General features: G+C 33.1%; 1 protein-coding gene across 3 annotated transcripts in view; it reads right to left on the bottom strand.

The window, feature by feature from the left end:
* LOC124369341 (G-protein-signaling modulator 2) overlaps positions 1 to 18,887 on the bottom strand; it is a 60,817-nt gene extending 41,930 nt beyond the window's left edge. For all 3 annotated transcript variants that reach the window (XM_046827318.1, XM_046827324.1, XM_046827327.1), the window contains exons 1-5: positions 18,735 to 18,887; positions 14,388 to 14,507; positions 9,663 to 9,895; positions 8,049 to 8,184; positions 2,861 to 3,003 (exon numbers count right to left, since the gene is read on the bottom strand). In XM_046827318.1, the coding sequence (XP_046683274.1) occupies positions 2,861 to 3,003; positions 8,049 to 8,184; positions 9,663 to 9,895; positions 14,388 to 14,432 (557 nt within the window). In that variant the 5' untranslated portion in view covers positions 14,433 to 14,507; positions 18,735 to 18,887. The remainder of the gene's footprint in view (positions 1 to 2,860; positions 3,004 to 8,048; positions 8,185 to 9,662; positions 9,896 to 14,387; positions 14,508 to 18,734) is intronic.
* Positions 18,888 to 19,252: the final 365 nt, after the last annotated feature.

Genomic DNA, 19,252 nt, shown 5'->3' with positions numbered 1-19,252 from the left:
ATGTACGATTTGTTCACTAATAAAGCTTTTTATATTTATTATTTACTCAAAATTATGTTTATTCAAAGAATACAAAATAAAGCAAAACATTTTTCTTCTTTGAATTGGGAATTTGTCAACAGCAATGACAACAACATTTGTTATTTTTTGTTCCAGATCATTCTAAAATCGAAATACGAGTAAACGTAAATGTAGTGTTACTGATTTATTGTTTCACTGAACGATGGCAAATTTCCGGAAAAATCCTGTTTCCTTCACGATTCGATTTTTATCTACATACACATGTTAGTCATACAGGCTACAGATACAAGTGCACGTATTGTCTTAACCCCTTAAGAGTTTTTGTCGTGTGTACACGCGGTTATAAGTGATTCATGTTTTCTTGTTGTTTGTCGTGCTAGCTCGCCGTAGTTCCTAGAATTGCCGCTAGAGTGAGCGCAATGTTCTATTAAAGTTATGGGTGGAGTAGATCGTGTTGACCAGATGCTTTCTGCCTATCCACTTGAAAGGAAAAGGCAGAAAGTCTGGAATAGGAAGGAATTCCGCCATCTATTGAATATGTGCATATTCAATGCACACGTTCTTCATCAAAAGCTTGGTGGAAAAATGACTTCCCTTCAGTTTAGAGAAAAACTTGTCGAACAAATTGTGTACCATCACCTAGATGATCAGCGGAAAGTGAAAAAGAGCAGGCCATAAAATGAAGCTGACCCTCTTCGGTTGATTGAATGCCACTTTCCTGATTTGGTACCATCAACTGAGAAAAGGCAAAATGCCATGAAAAGATGTGCTGTGTGCGCGAAACGACAAGTTCGCAAGGAATCCCGCTACCAGTGTATCGCTTGCGGGGGAGTCAGGTTGTGCATGATGCCGTGCTTCCGGGCTTACCACACTCAGAGGAACTTTTAATTGGAGTGAGCCCATGTATATGTGTATAAAGTGTAAATAGACATTGCAAATGTATTATTAGTTTCCAAAAGGGTTACTACAAAATCACTCAGCCGTACTCTGGGCCAAGACGCTGGAATTCTTCAAAAAATCAACACACATATGTACAACATAGGCATATGAGTTATGCCTACTGCTCTTCCACACACAAGATTTTGAATCACCTTGAACAGCTCAGTGTGATTGTGAAATGCATCACTTTGTCCTGCTTTTCCATATTCTTTTGACAAATCTTGTTCTATAGTGGCAATGTTCTAAAATACTATTGTTGTTCCACTATATGGAGACATATTGGTTGTATTATTCTTCACCGTGATAACGGGTTTTTTTTAGTTGCATCAATACAAAATAGGGCTATTGGAGTCGTGGGTATTTTGATTGTGAAATCGATTTTGAATTTGCTGTGAAGATGACATGATCTACAATTCAATAGAGTTGGCTGCAAAAGAAAATACCATTGTCACCGGAACTCCCTCGGTCTATTCCAACTCAACTCTAATATCTAGACAACCCAGGCCATCTTAGTGCTCTTGATAACCTGAAGAAGTCCCTAAGAGATAAAAGTTCCACATCAGGCTTGAGAAAAGCCCTGTAAAGGTGTTTCCACCAAGTCAGAGGCAATCGCTTTGCAATCACAAATAATGTATAATTATAGCAGTCTCCTTGAACTCCTTGCAGAAGAGACATATGTCTGACTCAGAGATACCCATCTTAAAAAGGTAATAGTTATGTCGATAATGTTCATGAAACAGATTAGAGAATAATCTTGAAGTTTGGTCTTAAGAGTCCAAGAATAGCTTAAATGTCTATCAATAAAAGATTTATGACAGCTTTCACTTGTCTCAGATCTGGAAGACTTTTCCAGTATAAAGGTCTCTGCAGCCACACATTTTGTGACAGTATTTATGACAATCCATTCGATTTAGTATCAATGTTGGATGGATATTTCCTTCCAACCACAAAAGGGCTCTAGACGTATGAGTTACATGGTTCCAGCTCTCCCTGAACTGTCCACCAACTCATTCCCTGAAATCCCCTTGAAATGGTTGGGAAGAAAAAAGGGTCTTAGAGGACCAGAAGTTACATCCTTTAACACCTAGACACATCACTTGAATCCTCCTTGATCAATCTATGCCCCCTTCTCAAAAGGAGGTCACCCTGCTGCCCAAGTTGGGGCTCTCATATGATCACCAGGAAACTATGATCATATCAGAATTGTTTCGGCATAGAATCCGAACATGATATGAGCATTTGTGAATTTTCCAAATTATTGATGGTTTTACTCACATGCTCAGTCAAGTAACTTGGCTTCCTTGGGTTGCCCCTGAAGCAGTCATACAGCGCTAAGAGCGCCCTTGCCCTTCACCTAAAGGTTAAGAAGAGAACACACATACAAGGATTCTGGATATACTGTAGGACTAGAGCCAAAGACAAGCCAGGTGCTGAATGCCATTATCATGGTAATAATTCAAATTAATGTAGTGACATTAAATTTGTGTTGCACTAATTCCAGCAAGTTAATAAAAAGCTAATAGACCCGCAAACACGGTGCTTCATTAAGTTCTGCAAATACCATGTTTTTTACACATGATCAATTGTATAAGTAGTTAGTTTTTTTTCTACTTCCCTTAATTTATAGTAATAAATGCACTATAAACTGAACAATTTAGTTTCCTTATCAGTAAAACTTCTAAAGAGTTCTGAATAGTTGGGAATAACAAGGTTATTTTTGCAAAAATCAAAATGCAAAATGCATTAATTGAAATCACAGAATTTGTTTATTTTGATAGTGATGAGGGATAAATTAATAAGGAATGTCTAATCCACGAAACTAAAATGGTTAATTACACAGCAAATTGTGCAACCGACTTGTCAACAACATGTACTAAATGTAACAATGAGAAGTACTTACTCATAGTATTGGACAGCTTGCTGCAGACAAGCTCTGACATCCTCGGGGAACTCCCCAGGATCCTGTTGTCCAACTCTGCCGATGTGTTTTCCCTTGGCATGGTATACGTTGCCCAGGTTGTACAGAGCCCTGCCTTCACTCAACTGCAATGTTTAATAATATTCTAATACTGTACGTAACAAAATATAACAGGAAGGTTAGGAAAAACCACATCAAAGATTAAACTGTTATTGGAGTAGCAAATTGTCCTTTCTAATTCTGATGCATTACAAATGATCCTAACCACTTGTAAACATTCTTATTATCAGTGTGTTATGACCTATTAAAAAAAAAAATTAAAGAGAAGTGATCAAAATAGAAGACAAATAATGAAGACACCAATTGTGAATAACGTACCACTTTTTAGCAGTATTTCTGTACAACAAAAAAGCATTTCTGTGCAACGAAAATTGGTGGACTAAAGAAGAAGATAATAATGAATGCGGACAGTCATGGCAAATCATTGGGTTCTATCCTTCAAAATAAATTTGGCACAGAGTATGATGTTGAGGTCGGTGCACCATTTAATTACATTGCAAAACACTTACTTGAGCTTACTGAAGTCCTGAATGAAGATGATCATGCTATATTTATTGCGGGTGTAAATGATGTTAATGACAACTCATCTATAGGATTTGATTTCAAATCTTTGGAAAAAAAATAACAGAGAACACTAATTTAACAACTGTCACCGTCCCCATAAGATTTGATAAACCAGTATTAAATTATATTGTCAGGAAAACTAATGATTACATTAAACAATCACCCAGAAATGTGCAAGTTGCTCTTATATTGACCTAGACTTGCTTAAAATTCAACACTAAACAAAGCATGGACAGCATCTTAGTAAAAATGAAAACATTTTAATTCTGAAATAGTAAAATCTATGAAATAGACGTTCATGAGTACAATATCAGAGGGCAGGATTCATTTAGATCAATCTGCGCAGCACAGGCTCCAGGCTTACGAAGCTCTACCATCTGAGGTTGGAGCTAAACTGTTCAACAAGCTGCCCTTTGAATTGCGTGTACAAAATAGGAAACCATTGTTTAAGAGGAAGCTAAGGTGCCTGCTGGTGCAAGGAGCCTACTACTCTGTTGGTGAGTTTGCGGATCATGAGGATTAATCCATTCCATTGGGATGGGGGTGCCGCTATGTGTAGCACTTTAGCTTTTTACCTTGCAAACTTTTTGTTTTCTTTGTTTTCAATTATAAGCATTAAACAATTGAATTTGATATTTTTAAGGGTACTTGTTTATTATTTGTTACTTTTACTTATATCCTCATATATTTTAATCGATATGACGTATGCCATACAATATTGTAATTGTCTATGGCAATAAAGCTATTTTTATTATTTTCTGGGGAAATTCAGGAAAAGTAGCTGAGCTTTTGTTGATACAAAGAAACACTGGAAATCATCAATGAAGCTGAATACAAATCAAATTGTAAACCTTTGTTTATTAAGTCAGTAATTTTAACATATATGTAATATATATATATATATATATATATATATATATCACCCAGAGAACAGGAGCTCTCAAATTTGATTGGCCTCTGTAAAAGTCTCAGATTTTGTGGGCACAAATGTAAGTAAGAGAGGTGCAAAGATCTTTTTAAGACTACATGTGGTGACTACCGTCTCTTTCTCTCGGAAATAAAATGCATCTCTTGAAACTCTGTCAACTATCTTGTTGACATAGATAACCCACATGAGTGAGTACCACCTGGACATTTCTTCTTACAAGTTTGTTTAATGCGTTTTTTATATTTCTCACAATAACATATTTAGGATATATGTCTCTCTAATAGCCTGTAGGCTGCTTAACGAGTCAGAGCAAAGAACTAGCCTCCCTACACTGGGCCAAATAAAAAGACATCTGTAATTTCTGGGAAGCTGATCAGGATTAGAGCATGATCACTTCCATATAAGTCTGAAAATACCTGCCAGTCTATTCAATACGCGAGATCCACCGATAGATCAATGGCAAACCAGGTTAGTTTGTGGACACAATATATAGGACAGCCATTATTTAATAGAACCAAGTTAGATTTATCAAAGACTCTGACAATCAATTTCCTCCTTGAGGAACAGATATCCTTTCATAATCGACAGCACTGATAAAAATTGCAGCTTATTTTAGCTGGAATACAAGGAGTTTAGTTTCCTGGATGCAGACAACATGTGGCCTAAGTTCCACTAGAATATGGTTTAATACCCCAGTCTGATATCTGCCGGATTACTGAGCGTTCACTGTATCTTATTTAATCTCCTTATCTCAGAGGTAAAAAATACAAATTGTGTATCACCTTTCATGTAACACAAACTTTGCAATACTAATTGTGTTTAGAATGACTGAACTGTGGTTAACCTGTGAAGCAGGTGAAATGTCCTCTAGTAGAGTGTAACATTTAATATATAAAAATAACAATGCTTCTGAGATTTGTTTTTGAAACTTCTTGAACTGTAGTACCCGATTTTCTTTGAGTTATTTTACTGTACATTAAGATTAAAGTCATTGGTTAAGAGTAAAAATATTTAATTCTTCTACAGTAAAATACAAACACAAACTTGGCATATTTCAATTCAAATTAATTTTATTCTATTTTAGATCCAAATTCAATTTTATTTGAGTGCACTTCATAAACCAGTTGAGTGCAGTTTAATTGGGATTGACTTTTCTTTAAAATGTCATTACTGAAACTCAAATTATGACTGTAGATGAATGGTCAGATGAAGAGAAGCAGGGGCTTTTGATGAAGTTAATTGTGATGTTCGTGGAATGATCTCTTAATGGCCTGGCCTGCCCCCTCACTTCTTTAATGAACACAATTGAAAGCGTTGTGTTATAACTTTATGTAATATGAAAGGAGGTTATAATAACACAAAATCTGTATCTGTTGATATGTTTGAATGACACCATAATTTGTTTTACATTTTTGATACGATTTATACTTCTAAGGACTGTTGTTTAAAACATCTTCTTTCTCAAAAATAGCCATAAAATTAGTTCAGTTTAATTTATTAGGAAGACTTTCCATTGACAAAAAAGAGTTTGCATAATGCAACAATAAAATATTCTTTTTTACTTTTAATTACTATAAAAAGTATGTTATCAAACCTATTGTTATTGGCATTTTATAAAAGTGACTGTGATACAGTTTATTTCTTCTTTAGTAATAATTTACTTTTAAAAATTATATTTGTACTGCTCCATTTAAAAGTATAACGTAGGAGTAACAACACCATATATCGCATAACAGACTCCGCTGAGGTTGCAAAATTTCAAACTTATAGCTCATTTCACTATCAAAAGGTACTACAGATAGACAATCACAAAAGTGATCAGAAAAGAAATTTTTACAGTCTTCAGACAGACAGAAGAGGCATTCTGTCAGCATACTTATTGATAGACCAATGAAAAAATTTCAAATGAATGGACTCAGTTGATTACATATTTGTTTTTTCTATGATGTTTTTCTTAGTCCTCATGGTTATTTATAAGACCAATGTAAAAATGTGTATTATCCCTTGCCAAATTCCATAGAGTGAACAGGAATATTCATATAATGTAGAACACACACACACACACACACACACACACACACACACACACACACACGCCGCGCGCGCGCGTGCACACACACATAACTGATGGGAAGTCGTTGTTATTGTCTATGGTTTAATGTTTAAATTTATACTGTTTTTTAGATTATAAGGTTTATTTGTTACATTGCTTAGTTATATTATTTTATTGTTAATTCTTCATAGTTTATTTATTGTTATAGGTCACTTTATAGTTTATTTCTTGTTATTTCTTGTTATAGGCCTTTTCTACTTCATAGTTTATACAGTTAATGAAATTGTTATTATTATTTCAATGTTATTGTTGTTTTTACTGTTAATTATTTATAGTACATACTATTGTTTCCGGTTAAAAATCTATAGATCATCCTAGTGCATACTTCCAGAATTGTTTTTACTTACCATGGCAAACAGGTTTTTATTTGTTATTTCTTGTCGCTTTCTGCTAAAAAATGTTTTTTATATAATGATTAAGCTAAAAAAAGTGTAATTTTTGAATTGTCTCTATTTTCTATTGGATTAAAAGTTAATGGTGGTGGGAGATAAAAATGGACGACTGCAAAATGTTTCAAAGCTTAACATGTTAACTGTCAACTACTTTTCCCGCACGCGCCCTGTGAGGCGCATTGGGATTTGTGAGATTTATGTACTTTTGTTGACTTGAATAAAGAGTTTTGAACTTGAACACACACACACACACACACACACACAATTTTATTTGCAAACTAACTTAAATAGTGTGAAGGAAAAACTAGTTCGGCTTAAATAGTGTGACAGTTATGTGTAGAAACAAAATCCTACAGCCAGACCTTGGCTACATTTTAGAAGTCATGAATTAAAACGGAAACTACAAATGAACAGAATATTTCAGAAGTATATTTACTATTTTCATCTAACCGCTCACATGTGAAACGAGCCTTACAACATAGTTGTGATGACGTCACATGTTGATTCATTCAATCACAAGTTGTAGAAATTTTCACAGTTTGTAAATTGAATTCACGGTTTATTAAAGGGTTTTTCAAGATGAATGAAATTTAGAGCTTAATCACGATTACACAATTAGCACGACCAGGTGGTGATCCTGGTTTATCTTATTTTCCTTACTTAAGACTTAAAAAACTGTTACAAAATTTATCCCATGGATTGCACTATCTCTGTGACTAAATTTGTTGATCGTTTGGTTGCCAAACTATTAACATTATATATCTGGAGTAGTACTGGTAAATAAGTTAATCTAACAGTTTTTAGAAGGTGAAAAATCATTTGTTAATCAAATAAAAGAGTTTAATTTTGAGATTTAAAAGTTAGTGTACAATGTTTCAACCATCATAGTAAAAAATAAATTATTATAATGACAAATCTATAAATTCATTTATAGATTTGATAGTGTAATTTTAATAATGAGATAGTTTTCCGGGTTTTGGACACACATGCAATAGAAGTTACAAATTTGCTTTATTTTTGATGCTCCATAGTAACCCAGAAGTAATACCGGCACATTTAGCCTTAAGACCCATTTTGCACTATGTTTGTTACTCTTAGCAACAATAAATTTACCTTGTCGTTAAGCTCCCTGGATATTTCAAGATGGCGTTTGCAGCAGATCATGGCCTCGTCAAACTTGCCCATGACTTTGAGTGTATTGCCTAGATTACCACTGGACTTGGCCTCTCCTAACTTGTCTCCCATTGTCCTACAGGGACAATGATGGAATCAATAGATACATTTTGAATACTTCATCAAAGACAACTATAACATTTTTATTAAACATTTATTATACTAGAGATTATATTTCAAGCAACAATAATAAAAAAACAAATATCTCCATTATCAGCCATTGTAAAAATCTTAAAAGTTTATTTCTTACAGTTTAGTATTCACTAGGTAAATTAGATTGGACTACACAGTACTTTGGCTTTCCTGGGTCATCCGGTTACTCATATCAAAAATGTTGTTTCCTACTTGATTTAGTCTAATTTACTTTCCTGACATCAAACCTTCACCAAGTAACATCCATAGTTATTAGGGGAGTAATTTACTGATAGTTATTAGTGCAGTGAAATTTTGATAACACAACAAATGGTTGACATAAAAATTTGTTAAAAAATATTCTATACTAGTTTCTATCGGGGCTATCCCAATAAAAATGTAGTACACATTTGAGAGGGTTACATTATAAACATTATTTTAGGGGGCTTGTTGTTTTCACATGGAATGGCTCAAAAATTGTAACTAAATCAGCACATTCAAGATGGCACAACTCATATGTGAATCATACTTCATGTTCTAAAAGATAACATGCTCCATCAGTGGACACTGTATATGATAAATAATGTGAGTTGAGACATAAATCACACAAGTGTTTTGTAACCCACTGCAGATCACTAACAAAATATCTCACTGTGCCTGAGCCTAGCGGTAAGGCTTGCTGAAGAAGTCCCGTCACAAAAGTGATCTACTTTTAATTTTACCTTTTAATAGTTCTAATAATATATTGTAGACTGGGTGAGTGTCATTATTAGTCTAATGAATATTTTTAACAACGGTCTATCTTTAGTTTTCTCATACACGTTTGTAAATATTCTATAGATAGCAGTGGTATATAGAAACTAAATATATTCTCCTTTATGTAGTGCTGTTTTTATAATAGCAACTAGTTTTGCTCTTTACAATATCAGTTAAATATTATTATGTGCTGTTAAAAATAGAAAATTTACAGCCGTCCGAATTGGATTGGTATTTATTAGAGGACTAATAAGTGTAATCTAAAAGTATTAAAATAGTTTATGAAATAATATATTATATTTTTTTAAGTATATACACGAATATGTCTAACTTATTCGAGAACCTAGTGCAATATTCAAGTAGGTTTAGTATAAACATCGGAAGGTTCAATACAGTACGGCATTAATGTCCTGCTGCTGACGTGTAACTGCTACATTGGGACATGTGCGGCCAAACAAATCTATCCACAATGAGTATTAACCCATATGAATTTTGAGAGTACAGATTAAGAAGTTAGGACCCAAAAATAAACAGTGCTACAACTAAAAATAATAATTATAACTTTTTTGGAAGAAAACAATTAAAGGTATTTAAACTTGTAACATCACATAGAAAATAATCTGACCACTATGAATAAGTTAAATATTATAATTACGAAATAAGTACCTAGCAAGTGTGAGGTCATGACGGTGGTACTGCATCGCCTTGTTGTAATCACCAAGATAGAAGTAAGCATTGCCCAGCTGACTGAAGATGGCACTGAGAGTGCGCAAGTCATCAGTACCTGCACGTATCGCTGCTTGGAAGAATGCAACACCTGCACGACAGTCGCCGGCCTTGCAGAGTCGCTCTCCCTCTAGAGCCAGCTCAAGACACATGTTGCCTCCATCACCACAGTTCTGTGCATCATAAAAAGTCACAAGTATTGAAATCGCATAAAAGAGTAACATGAGGAGTTGCCAGAAAATAACTGACTGTTATTAGTACAGCTCGCAAATACATACAATGGTTAAGAGAAAGGTCTGAAGGGTTCTATTCACTTCCTTCTTCTATTTGAGTGTTTTCTTTCAAATTCATTCATCTATTAGCGCTGATTGGCAAATTATATACAGTATGGTCTGTAACTCTTTGGGTAGTTTTTATTCATGGGAACCTTTTCTATTTCTAATCTGTGAAACATGACCTAAAAGAAGCCATTTTTTGTTATCTTGGATGGTTGGAAATTTGTGTAATACCATGTCAGTATGAGTTGCTTTCCTAAATACATAGCACAGAACAATGGTTATAATCAAGAAGAAATCTGTAAACTTTATCAAGACATAAACAACAAACTCACTAAATCCAATAAACCACTTCTACGGGAATCCTCAAAATTCACACCAATAGAGACAATTTTGAATATATTTTAACCAATATGTTTAAAAAACACAGGGAATGAGAGGCATATAGGACCAGTAATGAATTGCAAAATAAAATTAAACCGGCAATTAATTACCCAGATATTTATTTCAGTGTAAGTGTTTATGGATTGACTTGCACTGACTATGACCATTTTTACGAGGCGTGTTCAGATTTCTACATGAAACCCAAACCTTAAACTATATTTTGACATTGTTTACACCGATGTTCAAACACTTGTTGTAGCGGGTCATCAATTTGTCTATACACTCTTCGTACAAGGTTTCAGCTAACAAATGTAGCCACAACACCACAGCAGTTTTCACTTAATCGTTGGTTTCAAAGTGTTGGCTGCCTAGCTCGCACTTCATGTGCATGGTGCCAAGTCCAGGCTGTAGGGCGGGTGATCGAACTGCTCCCAACGAAATTGTTGAACCAATGTTTGAGTGCCACCAACGGTACCGGTATCGGGCTGAGTATTGTCATGAAGCAACACAATTCCATTACTGAGCACTCTTCTCCATTTGTTTTGAATTGCCTGCCTTAGTTTTCTTCGGGTTACACAATACCTTGCCACATTAATGGTTTCACCTCTTGGGAGAAAATCAATCAGCAAAACACCTTTCCGATCCCAAAAGACAGCGCACATGACTTTTGGGCAGACATTGTCATCGTGAATTTTTGTTTCTTTGGGGATTGGGTGTGTCGCCACACCATTGACTGCTGTTTAGATTCCGGTGACATGACTGAAAAAATCTTGGATTTTTTCTTCAACTGCCCTCATCAGATCATCAGATCAGTGATGAGAGAAGGCCAGCCACTCCGATTCTCATCATGCACATTTGTTTGACCGCCATTGAACATTCTAACCCACTTTCTCTCACCATTCCTTCACTCATCACGTCTTCCCCGCAAACACCTCGAAGTCAACGATACATTTCAGCCGGTTTCACATTCCTTGCGTTCAAAAATCTTATTACAGAACGTAACTGGATACACAATCAGCGGGACCACCAATTACCTTAAGGGGAGTCCGACTCCTATAAGAACGCAATGTTAACTATATGTTGCATAACTTGAAAACTATTTAAGATAGCTTACTGCTTTTGGTTTTATTTTGAAGATCTGTATTTTTCTAGCGCCCTAGGAGAGGTTTTTAGTTTTTTTCTTTTAATAAATAAATTATGAATTTTTAAAATGTTTGTGTTTAAAAATTTAAAATTTTAATATATAAATATTTTTAAATCAAATTAGGATAATTATATCCCAAAACCCTCTCCTAGCGCACTAGTATTTTAGCCAAGGAATGTGTGTTAAAAATTTCATTAAGATATCTCAATCGGTGTAGGTTTTATACAGTTACAGTTTAAAAAAATTTAAGTTTCGGTAAACAGCAAAAAACAAAAAAATATATGTAATAAATAAATTTTCTTACTTTTAATAATGTCCAGCACAGTAACTAGGATTGTCTGGATCATCTTCTGCCTCATACAAGTACTCCTTTTGGCAACATTTCTTGACTGTCTAATTTTTTTTTTCCATATCGGAAACAGCTTTTTCAGCTTTGGAAACACGGTCGAAATCGAGACGTCTTGCAGTTTGAAGTAAATTCCTTCCAATTTGTAGGCCTAAGTGTTCCATTAATTTTACTTTAGCTAAGTGTCCACTGTTGAATGTCAAAACAGCTTCAAATACACCAAATTTCAGGGTTTCAAGATTTACAAATGTTTTTTTAGGTATTTTACTCCAGATAACATTGTTCAAAGATTCATTGGGGTTTTGGGATTTACCTCTGAGACATTTTTGCAACAGTTCTGGCTTGGCAAGGTCCCTGAATATAGGTTTGATCTCTTGAAGTATCACCTCAGACAAATGGAAGTGCTTGATGTGGTCATAGGTATCATTTTCACGGGTTGCTTTTATGAGTCTGACTATAGTAGCGGGGCTGGATCGACTTTTTGGTGTGCAAGGTTATTTTAAATATTTTTTTTTTTTCACTTATTTAGAATTTTCTGTACCATATGTATTATATATCGTTAGAAAGAGGAGATTCCAAAGAAAAATAAAGTTATAAACTAAAAATCACACAAAAAAAAAATTTCTTCGGTCAGACTGCCCTTAAACATTTTAAACGTTCAGAGAAAACAAAACACAACATAGAACAACTACAATGGCGTGAGAGGATAGCCAGTGAACATGGACGACTAGTGCGCATGTGCGGAACACTGATGCACTAAGGCGGCAGTAGAATGAAACGGTACTTACTTTCTAAACACGCCTCATACATATGTCAAACAGGAACATCATTTTAACCCACTTTAAAAAGCAAATTTCAGCCCTTAAAAAACTTGCAGACAGTCTAAATTTACTGAGCAACTTAATAATTACATCCATTATTATACAAACACAGCAGATAATATGGAAATACGTATCATTGCTACAAAGCACAAAAATTAAATACATTAGAAGACATAGAACTATATAAAGGCCATTATACAAGAGAGAACAATATTTTTTAATGAAAGAATCGGTGCTAGGAACCATCCCATTTATGACAAGACTTCAATAATAGGATTACAAATAAAGCGCTCAACTTAAGTAAGACATAACTGATACAACACGAACAAACAAACCAACCAGTACGTACACAACGGTTAACTAATTAATTCTTTTTTGTGTTATGTGTTGACCTTCACTGTGTTTTTTATTTGAGTGTGAATTTGGCAATGCCGTAATCATGTGAAACATAATATAAGATAAGAAATCCTAGAACCAGATTGAGATAGAAGTGCTAAACCTTCAGAAAGCATATCAATTTGAAATTTCTGTTACTAAATCTTATTAGAAACATATGGCAGAGATTGTTTGTTACATACATACAAAGAGATTTTAATAAATGAAACCATTTAAATATTGCTGTATTGACAATGACAACAACTCGTTTTCCACCTACCAAAACAAATCGTTTTTTTTAAATAGTCAACACAATTGGAGAAGAGCAATGTTTGAACATCAGAGAATTGACAAGGTTTACAAAACATAGAGCAAAATGATTACTTTAGCATTCTAATAAACATGCCTGTTGGGTAAGGAGATAACACTGCAATTTATGGAAAAACCACTCATGGATCCTTCAACTACGTACAATTCCCCAGCTCAAAGTAATGATCTACTTTTAAAGTATGTATCCTACTGTACAGCAATGTCTTGTAAATATCTTAAGGACTTGTTCTCATATATTTAATTTAAAACACAAGAAGATTAACTTACTTATCACAAAATAATATTACCCTTAAGAGAAATTGAATCCATTATAAATTTTGATGCACATGTATAAACTCTTCAGTTTAAGGGTATCTATAGATATGGTAAGAAAATTTGGGAAATTAAATACAATACTACGAAAAATTAGCCATAGTTTAAAATAAAAGCAAAGAAATCTGTTTATGATATAATTTTTTTTAATCATGTATAACTGAATATTAATATAAAGTGAAGCAAACATAACGATAATTATTTTCAATGGGTACCCAGAAAACCCAGACTCAGCATACTTTTGTCTAGTATAACACTGCACCGTTTGGTTATTACCACAACTTTCTCCATTTGTAGGGAAATGTTAAATAAACAACCTTCTTAAAGACCTTATTGAAAAAATGAATAGTGAAAAGTACATTTTCACTATAGACTGATGCTTGTATTTTGTAGAGGTTACTATTTGTTAATTCAATAAGTATTCAAAATTTGCTTAAACTAAGTTTGATTCTTGTAATATTGAGAACAAGTATAATTTTTTATGTACGGGCTAATTTACTTCTAAGTAGGACTACTATTAAAATGAATGACAGCTTTCTGTAAAAATGTTATATAAGAAAATACTATCCATTGTAAGTGTTGTATCTGGCCAATATTCTCCTATCAAAAGCACCATACTTCTATCTTTATTCCAAATTTACTTAATGAAAAGAATACATTGTTTTCTGTTTAGCATACCTGATTGTCAGCAGTTAAATTATCCGCACTAGCACTTAGAGACATTCTAATTTATCCAACTGCTCTTCTTATGATTTACTCGTACTTTCTTAACTTTGCCAAATCTAGTTGCTGATTCTCCTGAAAAATTATATTAGTTAGATGTGATAACTAAACAAAAGATTAGATCAATAAAATTAAGCTTCACGCAGTTTATACTTTAGTTCTGTTTCAATAAGTTTGATATGGCAGCACACTTAGTGTCATACCCTTGGTCCAATACAGATGTTATACAGAAATTGCTAAGATTTGACATCTTTGAACATTTTACATCTGTTGACTGAAGATGGCTCTCCACAACAAGGTCGAAATATTTCAAGAAGATAATTATTTTGTCAGCAATGTTTTGATATAATTTATACACCCATTGTATTAATTATATATTTGTATACATTTTATTTGTACATGAACAATGAGTGCTGCATAGACTACTAAAAAAAAGGTGGGGGAAATTGTAATTTTTAATAGGTAGTTTAACTTTTAATTAAAAAAAGAAACAAACAAACATTAATGTGCAATCAAAATTGGGCATAAACAACACTTTGTACACTAATTTTTACATCCCTAACTCTTCAAGAGGGAGGCCTCCCAAGAAGAGACAGTGGAAACTGTTAGTGAACGGTTAAGCCTAAGTCAGGTTTTATACAATTTTAATTACAATTATAAAATGTAACGGCCGAAAAACTATAGCCAAATAGACCCAACCACTTATTTGGCAAGTTCTCATCACTTATATCGATAGACATACAATGTGCAAAAAAATCACAACAGGAGGCGGCCCCTACCCCCAACCTTACCCATCCAGAACATCCTGTCACTCCTGAAGCAGCACAAAGGTCCTTATAAGAATAGGTTCTATTTTTAAGCTTCTTGTCCTAAGAGAACAAAAAAAGTAAATTTTGCATTGTTTTGTCTATAACATTTTATAAATATATTTTTTTATTTATCACTAATATATTAATGTTTAAGATTTAAAACTAGCAGAACTATATTGTTATTTGAAATACCTATTATGAAATTTGGTTTGACATTTTGTTTTCAGTATCTTTAATCATGAATATCGATGATTTGATTGTGGTGGTGGCCGTTTATTATACTGCGGCCTCAGCTCTAAAACTAAAAAGTTCAAACTAACAAAATCATCGTTAGGTCAAATTCCCCTGATTTCTTTAATATTGTTATTTTAAGTATCCAAATATGGTGCAATGCTGATGTCAGCAGTAACCTATCTACATTTGACTCTTGGTTAAAACAAAACAGCACAGATGTAGAACAAAGAAATATTCATCCACATGAGAAAGGTAGCCCCACTTTTAATGTCCTATAACGTCATTATTTGTCATTTCCACAGTTTGAAACTTTATATAGCTTTGTTCAGGAAGATGAGAGAAATAAGTTAATAATGCAAAACTCGCCTTTTGCCACTCCAGCCATTAACTTCACATTTACTCAATATTACTTTAAATTCATTCAAAGTAAAATAAGTAGGCTACTATGGGGACTTAAAAAAAACTATATTATTAGTATGCACAAATCTTATTACTTACTGTGAAAATTACTTGTCATTATAACGATCAGTTCTTGTTTTCTGCCTCCTAAAAGGAAGCGATGTTGGCAAGAAGGTAATTTGTATGGTATTTGAGTATTGGCTACAAGTAATGGCGATGAACATGCGTTATTTGTGTCACAAGCTTTCAGAGAATTTTATCCTTCGAAATAGTACAAGAAATAATTAAGTTGTATAGCCTACTGCTTGTTTGTTAGATTCAATATAAATACACACAGATAGTTTTTAATTCATCATTAACCTATTACAGCTTTAGATACAAAACACAGCTGAATCATAATTAGAAATACTCATAACGTAATTTGATTTTACATTTAGAGTTTTTTTTACAGTACAGTACTTTAACTAATCATACATATGGATGATTCCATTGTCATGGTTGCTGTTTATAATATTAGAGCCCAATATTTAATTAGTTTGCATTATAATCCTACTGCAATTGTCCTTCTAACAAAACAATATAAGATTTTAGGAGATGAAAATGACAAATATTGAATTCTAGAACAATAAAAGTGGAACTACATTTCTTGTAAAATAGCAGGAAGTTAGGGTTAGGTGAATTTAAAATATTTAGTTGTTTTGACAAGTTGTGTTTGCTAGCTAGTAGTAATGGCCATCTAAGCATTCTTGATCACACCATCTAGATTTTGATCTTTTAGTGATAGGTCCTATCTTAAAAGATTCTACTTTTGCCACCCCAGCCATTAACTTTACATTTACCGCAGCTGAACTAGCGGCTAGACTTTAATAAGCGGCCTACACTCATTACTCAACTGCCATTATCGAATGGTTCGATTGTTTTTATCCGAAGGAATAATTCGATATTACAATTGATTTAACTTAGCATATGATTTCAACTTATTAGTTATAGCAATTTGAATGTAAACAATGAACAGAAAGAAGTAACTATATTTGAAAATAGCGATGAATATGAGGAAAGTATGTGAGATATTTGTCACAAGTGACTGTTTAAGAGGCTTCAACATCTGAATTTGGCTCCTGGTAACTAATAGGAAGAATTCTTTCCTCCATTTCACAAAAGCGGTTACTCGTTTATATCAAGCTGGGAAAGTTGTAATATTGTAAGGTTTCTTTGAAGTCTAGGTTCAAGTTGGTTTTGTTGTTTTGTAATGTTATTGTTAAATTTGTGTTTTTAAAATTATGGCTACAGTATAATAAGCGGCCACCAACACAATTGGTTTAGGCTATGTATCGATCTTGAATATCGAATACGACATTTAACCTATTGATATTCATAAGCAATAATTGCCAGCTTTCTTTATTTAGACTAGTGACATCATTACCAGCTGCTGCTAGTGACGTTATTACCAGCTGTTGTTATTTCGTCTATGTAGAAGGCTAGTGACAACGACAGGCACAATGACAATGAATATGCAGATATTGGCTCAAAATAATTTTATAAACACTGAGCAATGTTTAAATGGTTACAAGATAATAACCTTGCTCTTTTAAATCCGAATTGTCCAGTTTGTATTGACGAGATGAAAACTAGAATTAAAGGTAAAAATAAAAGTACGAACAAACACGACGTATCTAAAACGATCTTGAAAAGACTTTTTTTTACATTTAAAATTAAATGGTATTTATGAATATAATGAAAAATCATGTATCAGTACCTGAAAATGACATTTTAGATTGGCTACAGTAATCGTAAGTACTATGTTGCTTAACGTCGTTTAAATATAATTTAGTTATTTTATGCAATCAGAAACAAATACATTTATTTTATATATTAAAGTATAACTTCTCCATAATATGGTTTTAAAAGCATAAAACATAATTCAGTTCGTTCAAAATTAATTCAAAGTAGGATCATGTTTGAAATACATAATTAAAATTAAGATCATGTGTTTCGTTACTGACTATTGGTGGCAAAAACAATGACGTACGTGTCTTCTTTGTTTCACAAGTAGCCTAGTCATGTTTATCCTTGTAAATATATCAGGTGATTAAATGTTACGCTATTGTTTTTTTGTAATTAGGCTATATGAATGATATATATTTTAATTTGTGAATTATATTAATATTTATACGTTAATGTCTAAGATTGAAAACAAGCAAAAGCATATTGTTCTTTGAAATGTATATTGTTATTGTCCAGTAGTATGTATGATCCAGAAATATTGATGATTCGATTGTTGTGGTGGCCACTTATCATATTGCAGTCCAAAATATAATTTAATTATTTACCAGGGCCTCAAAGATACCTCAGTGTGATCTCAGCATCATATAAAAGTTTAATACTTTGGATTGACCAGATGGATGAGGCCAACAGATACGATCTAAACTGATAGTAAGTTACCTCCTACTCCAGAACTCAGGAGGTAAACTTAACAAATGTATTAAACACTAGCTGAAAATCAAGGGAAATATACCAGTTAGTGAGTTTCTAAATGAAAATCTAGGACTATGCTTATTATTTCTGGTAAATTTGTTTGTATATTGAACCATATATATATATATATATATATATATATATATATATATATATATATATATAATTAATTAAGGGGGTTTATTATAAAAGAATCAGGCCAATACAATGTGGTTATATGGAATAATATGAAAAGTATGTTTATAAGTTTATCCGTAAATGTCAACCACATACCACGCCAATCCTAAAACAGTATTTTACACACATACAAAAATACACGTTTATGGGATAGTACAAATGTTGGAAATGTTAATACCATAATTTGCTCATTTATTGCTTAGATTACCTGGAAATCACAGTCAAATTCTTTTATAAATACTACAATAATTCACTAATATGCAACTGCACATCATCAGCGCCAAAACCAGTAACACAAACTTATTCTTCTAACTGAAACTGACTGATCTCATAGAATCTGAATTGACTAAAACAGTGAAACGTCAAGCTGTCAAGGACAACGAAACAGAAAAGATAACATTTTAAATCCAAATAAAGCTTTTTTTCAAAGTTTACCACTTAGCAGTATAATTTGCCACACAGGTTATATAAAGTTACAAACAATAAATTGATCATGCATAAGAACAATTCCATTACAATAACTAATTATTAACATCCCCATAACAATGTCATGTATACCCATAATATATACTACAGAGCCTACATTTACGTATTGAGGTCAGTTGATCCTAAAACAAAGGAGTAAAATACACAAAACGCTCAAACTATAAAAATGTTATTACTATTCTATTTAATACAATTTAACATGTGTATTGCAAATTTTTATTTCTATTACACAATACTTGA

This window comes from Homalodisca vitripennis, chromosome 1 (assembly GCF_021130785.1).
Source record: "Homalodisca vitripennis isolate AUS2020 chromosome 1, UT_GWSS_2.1, whole genome shotgun sequence".
NCBI lineage: Eukaryota > Metazoa > Arthropoda > Insecta > Hemiptera > Cicadellidae > Homalodisca > Homalodisca vitripennis.
The sequence above is the reverse complement of the archived record's forward strand: the minus strand, read 5'-3'. Positions and strand labels throughout refer to the sequence as shown.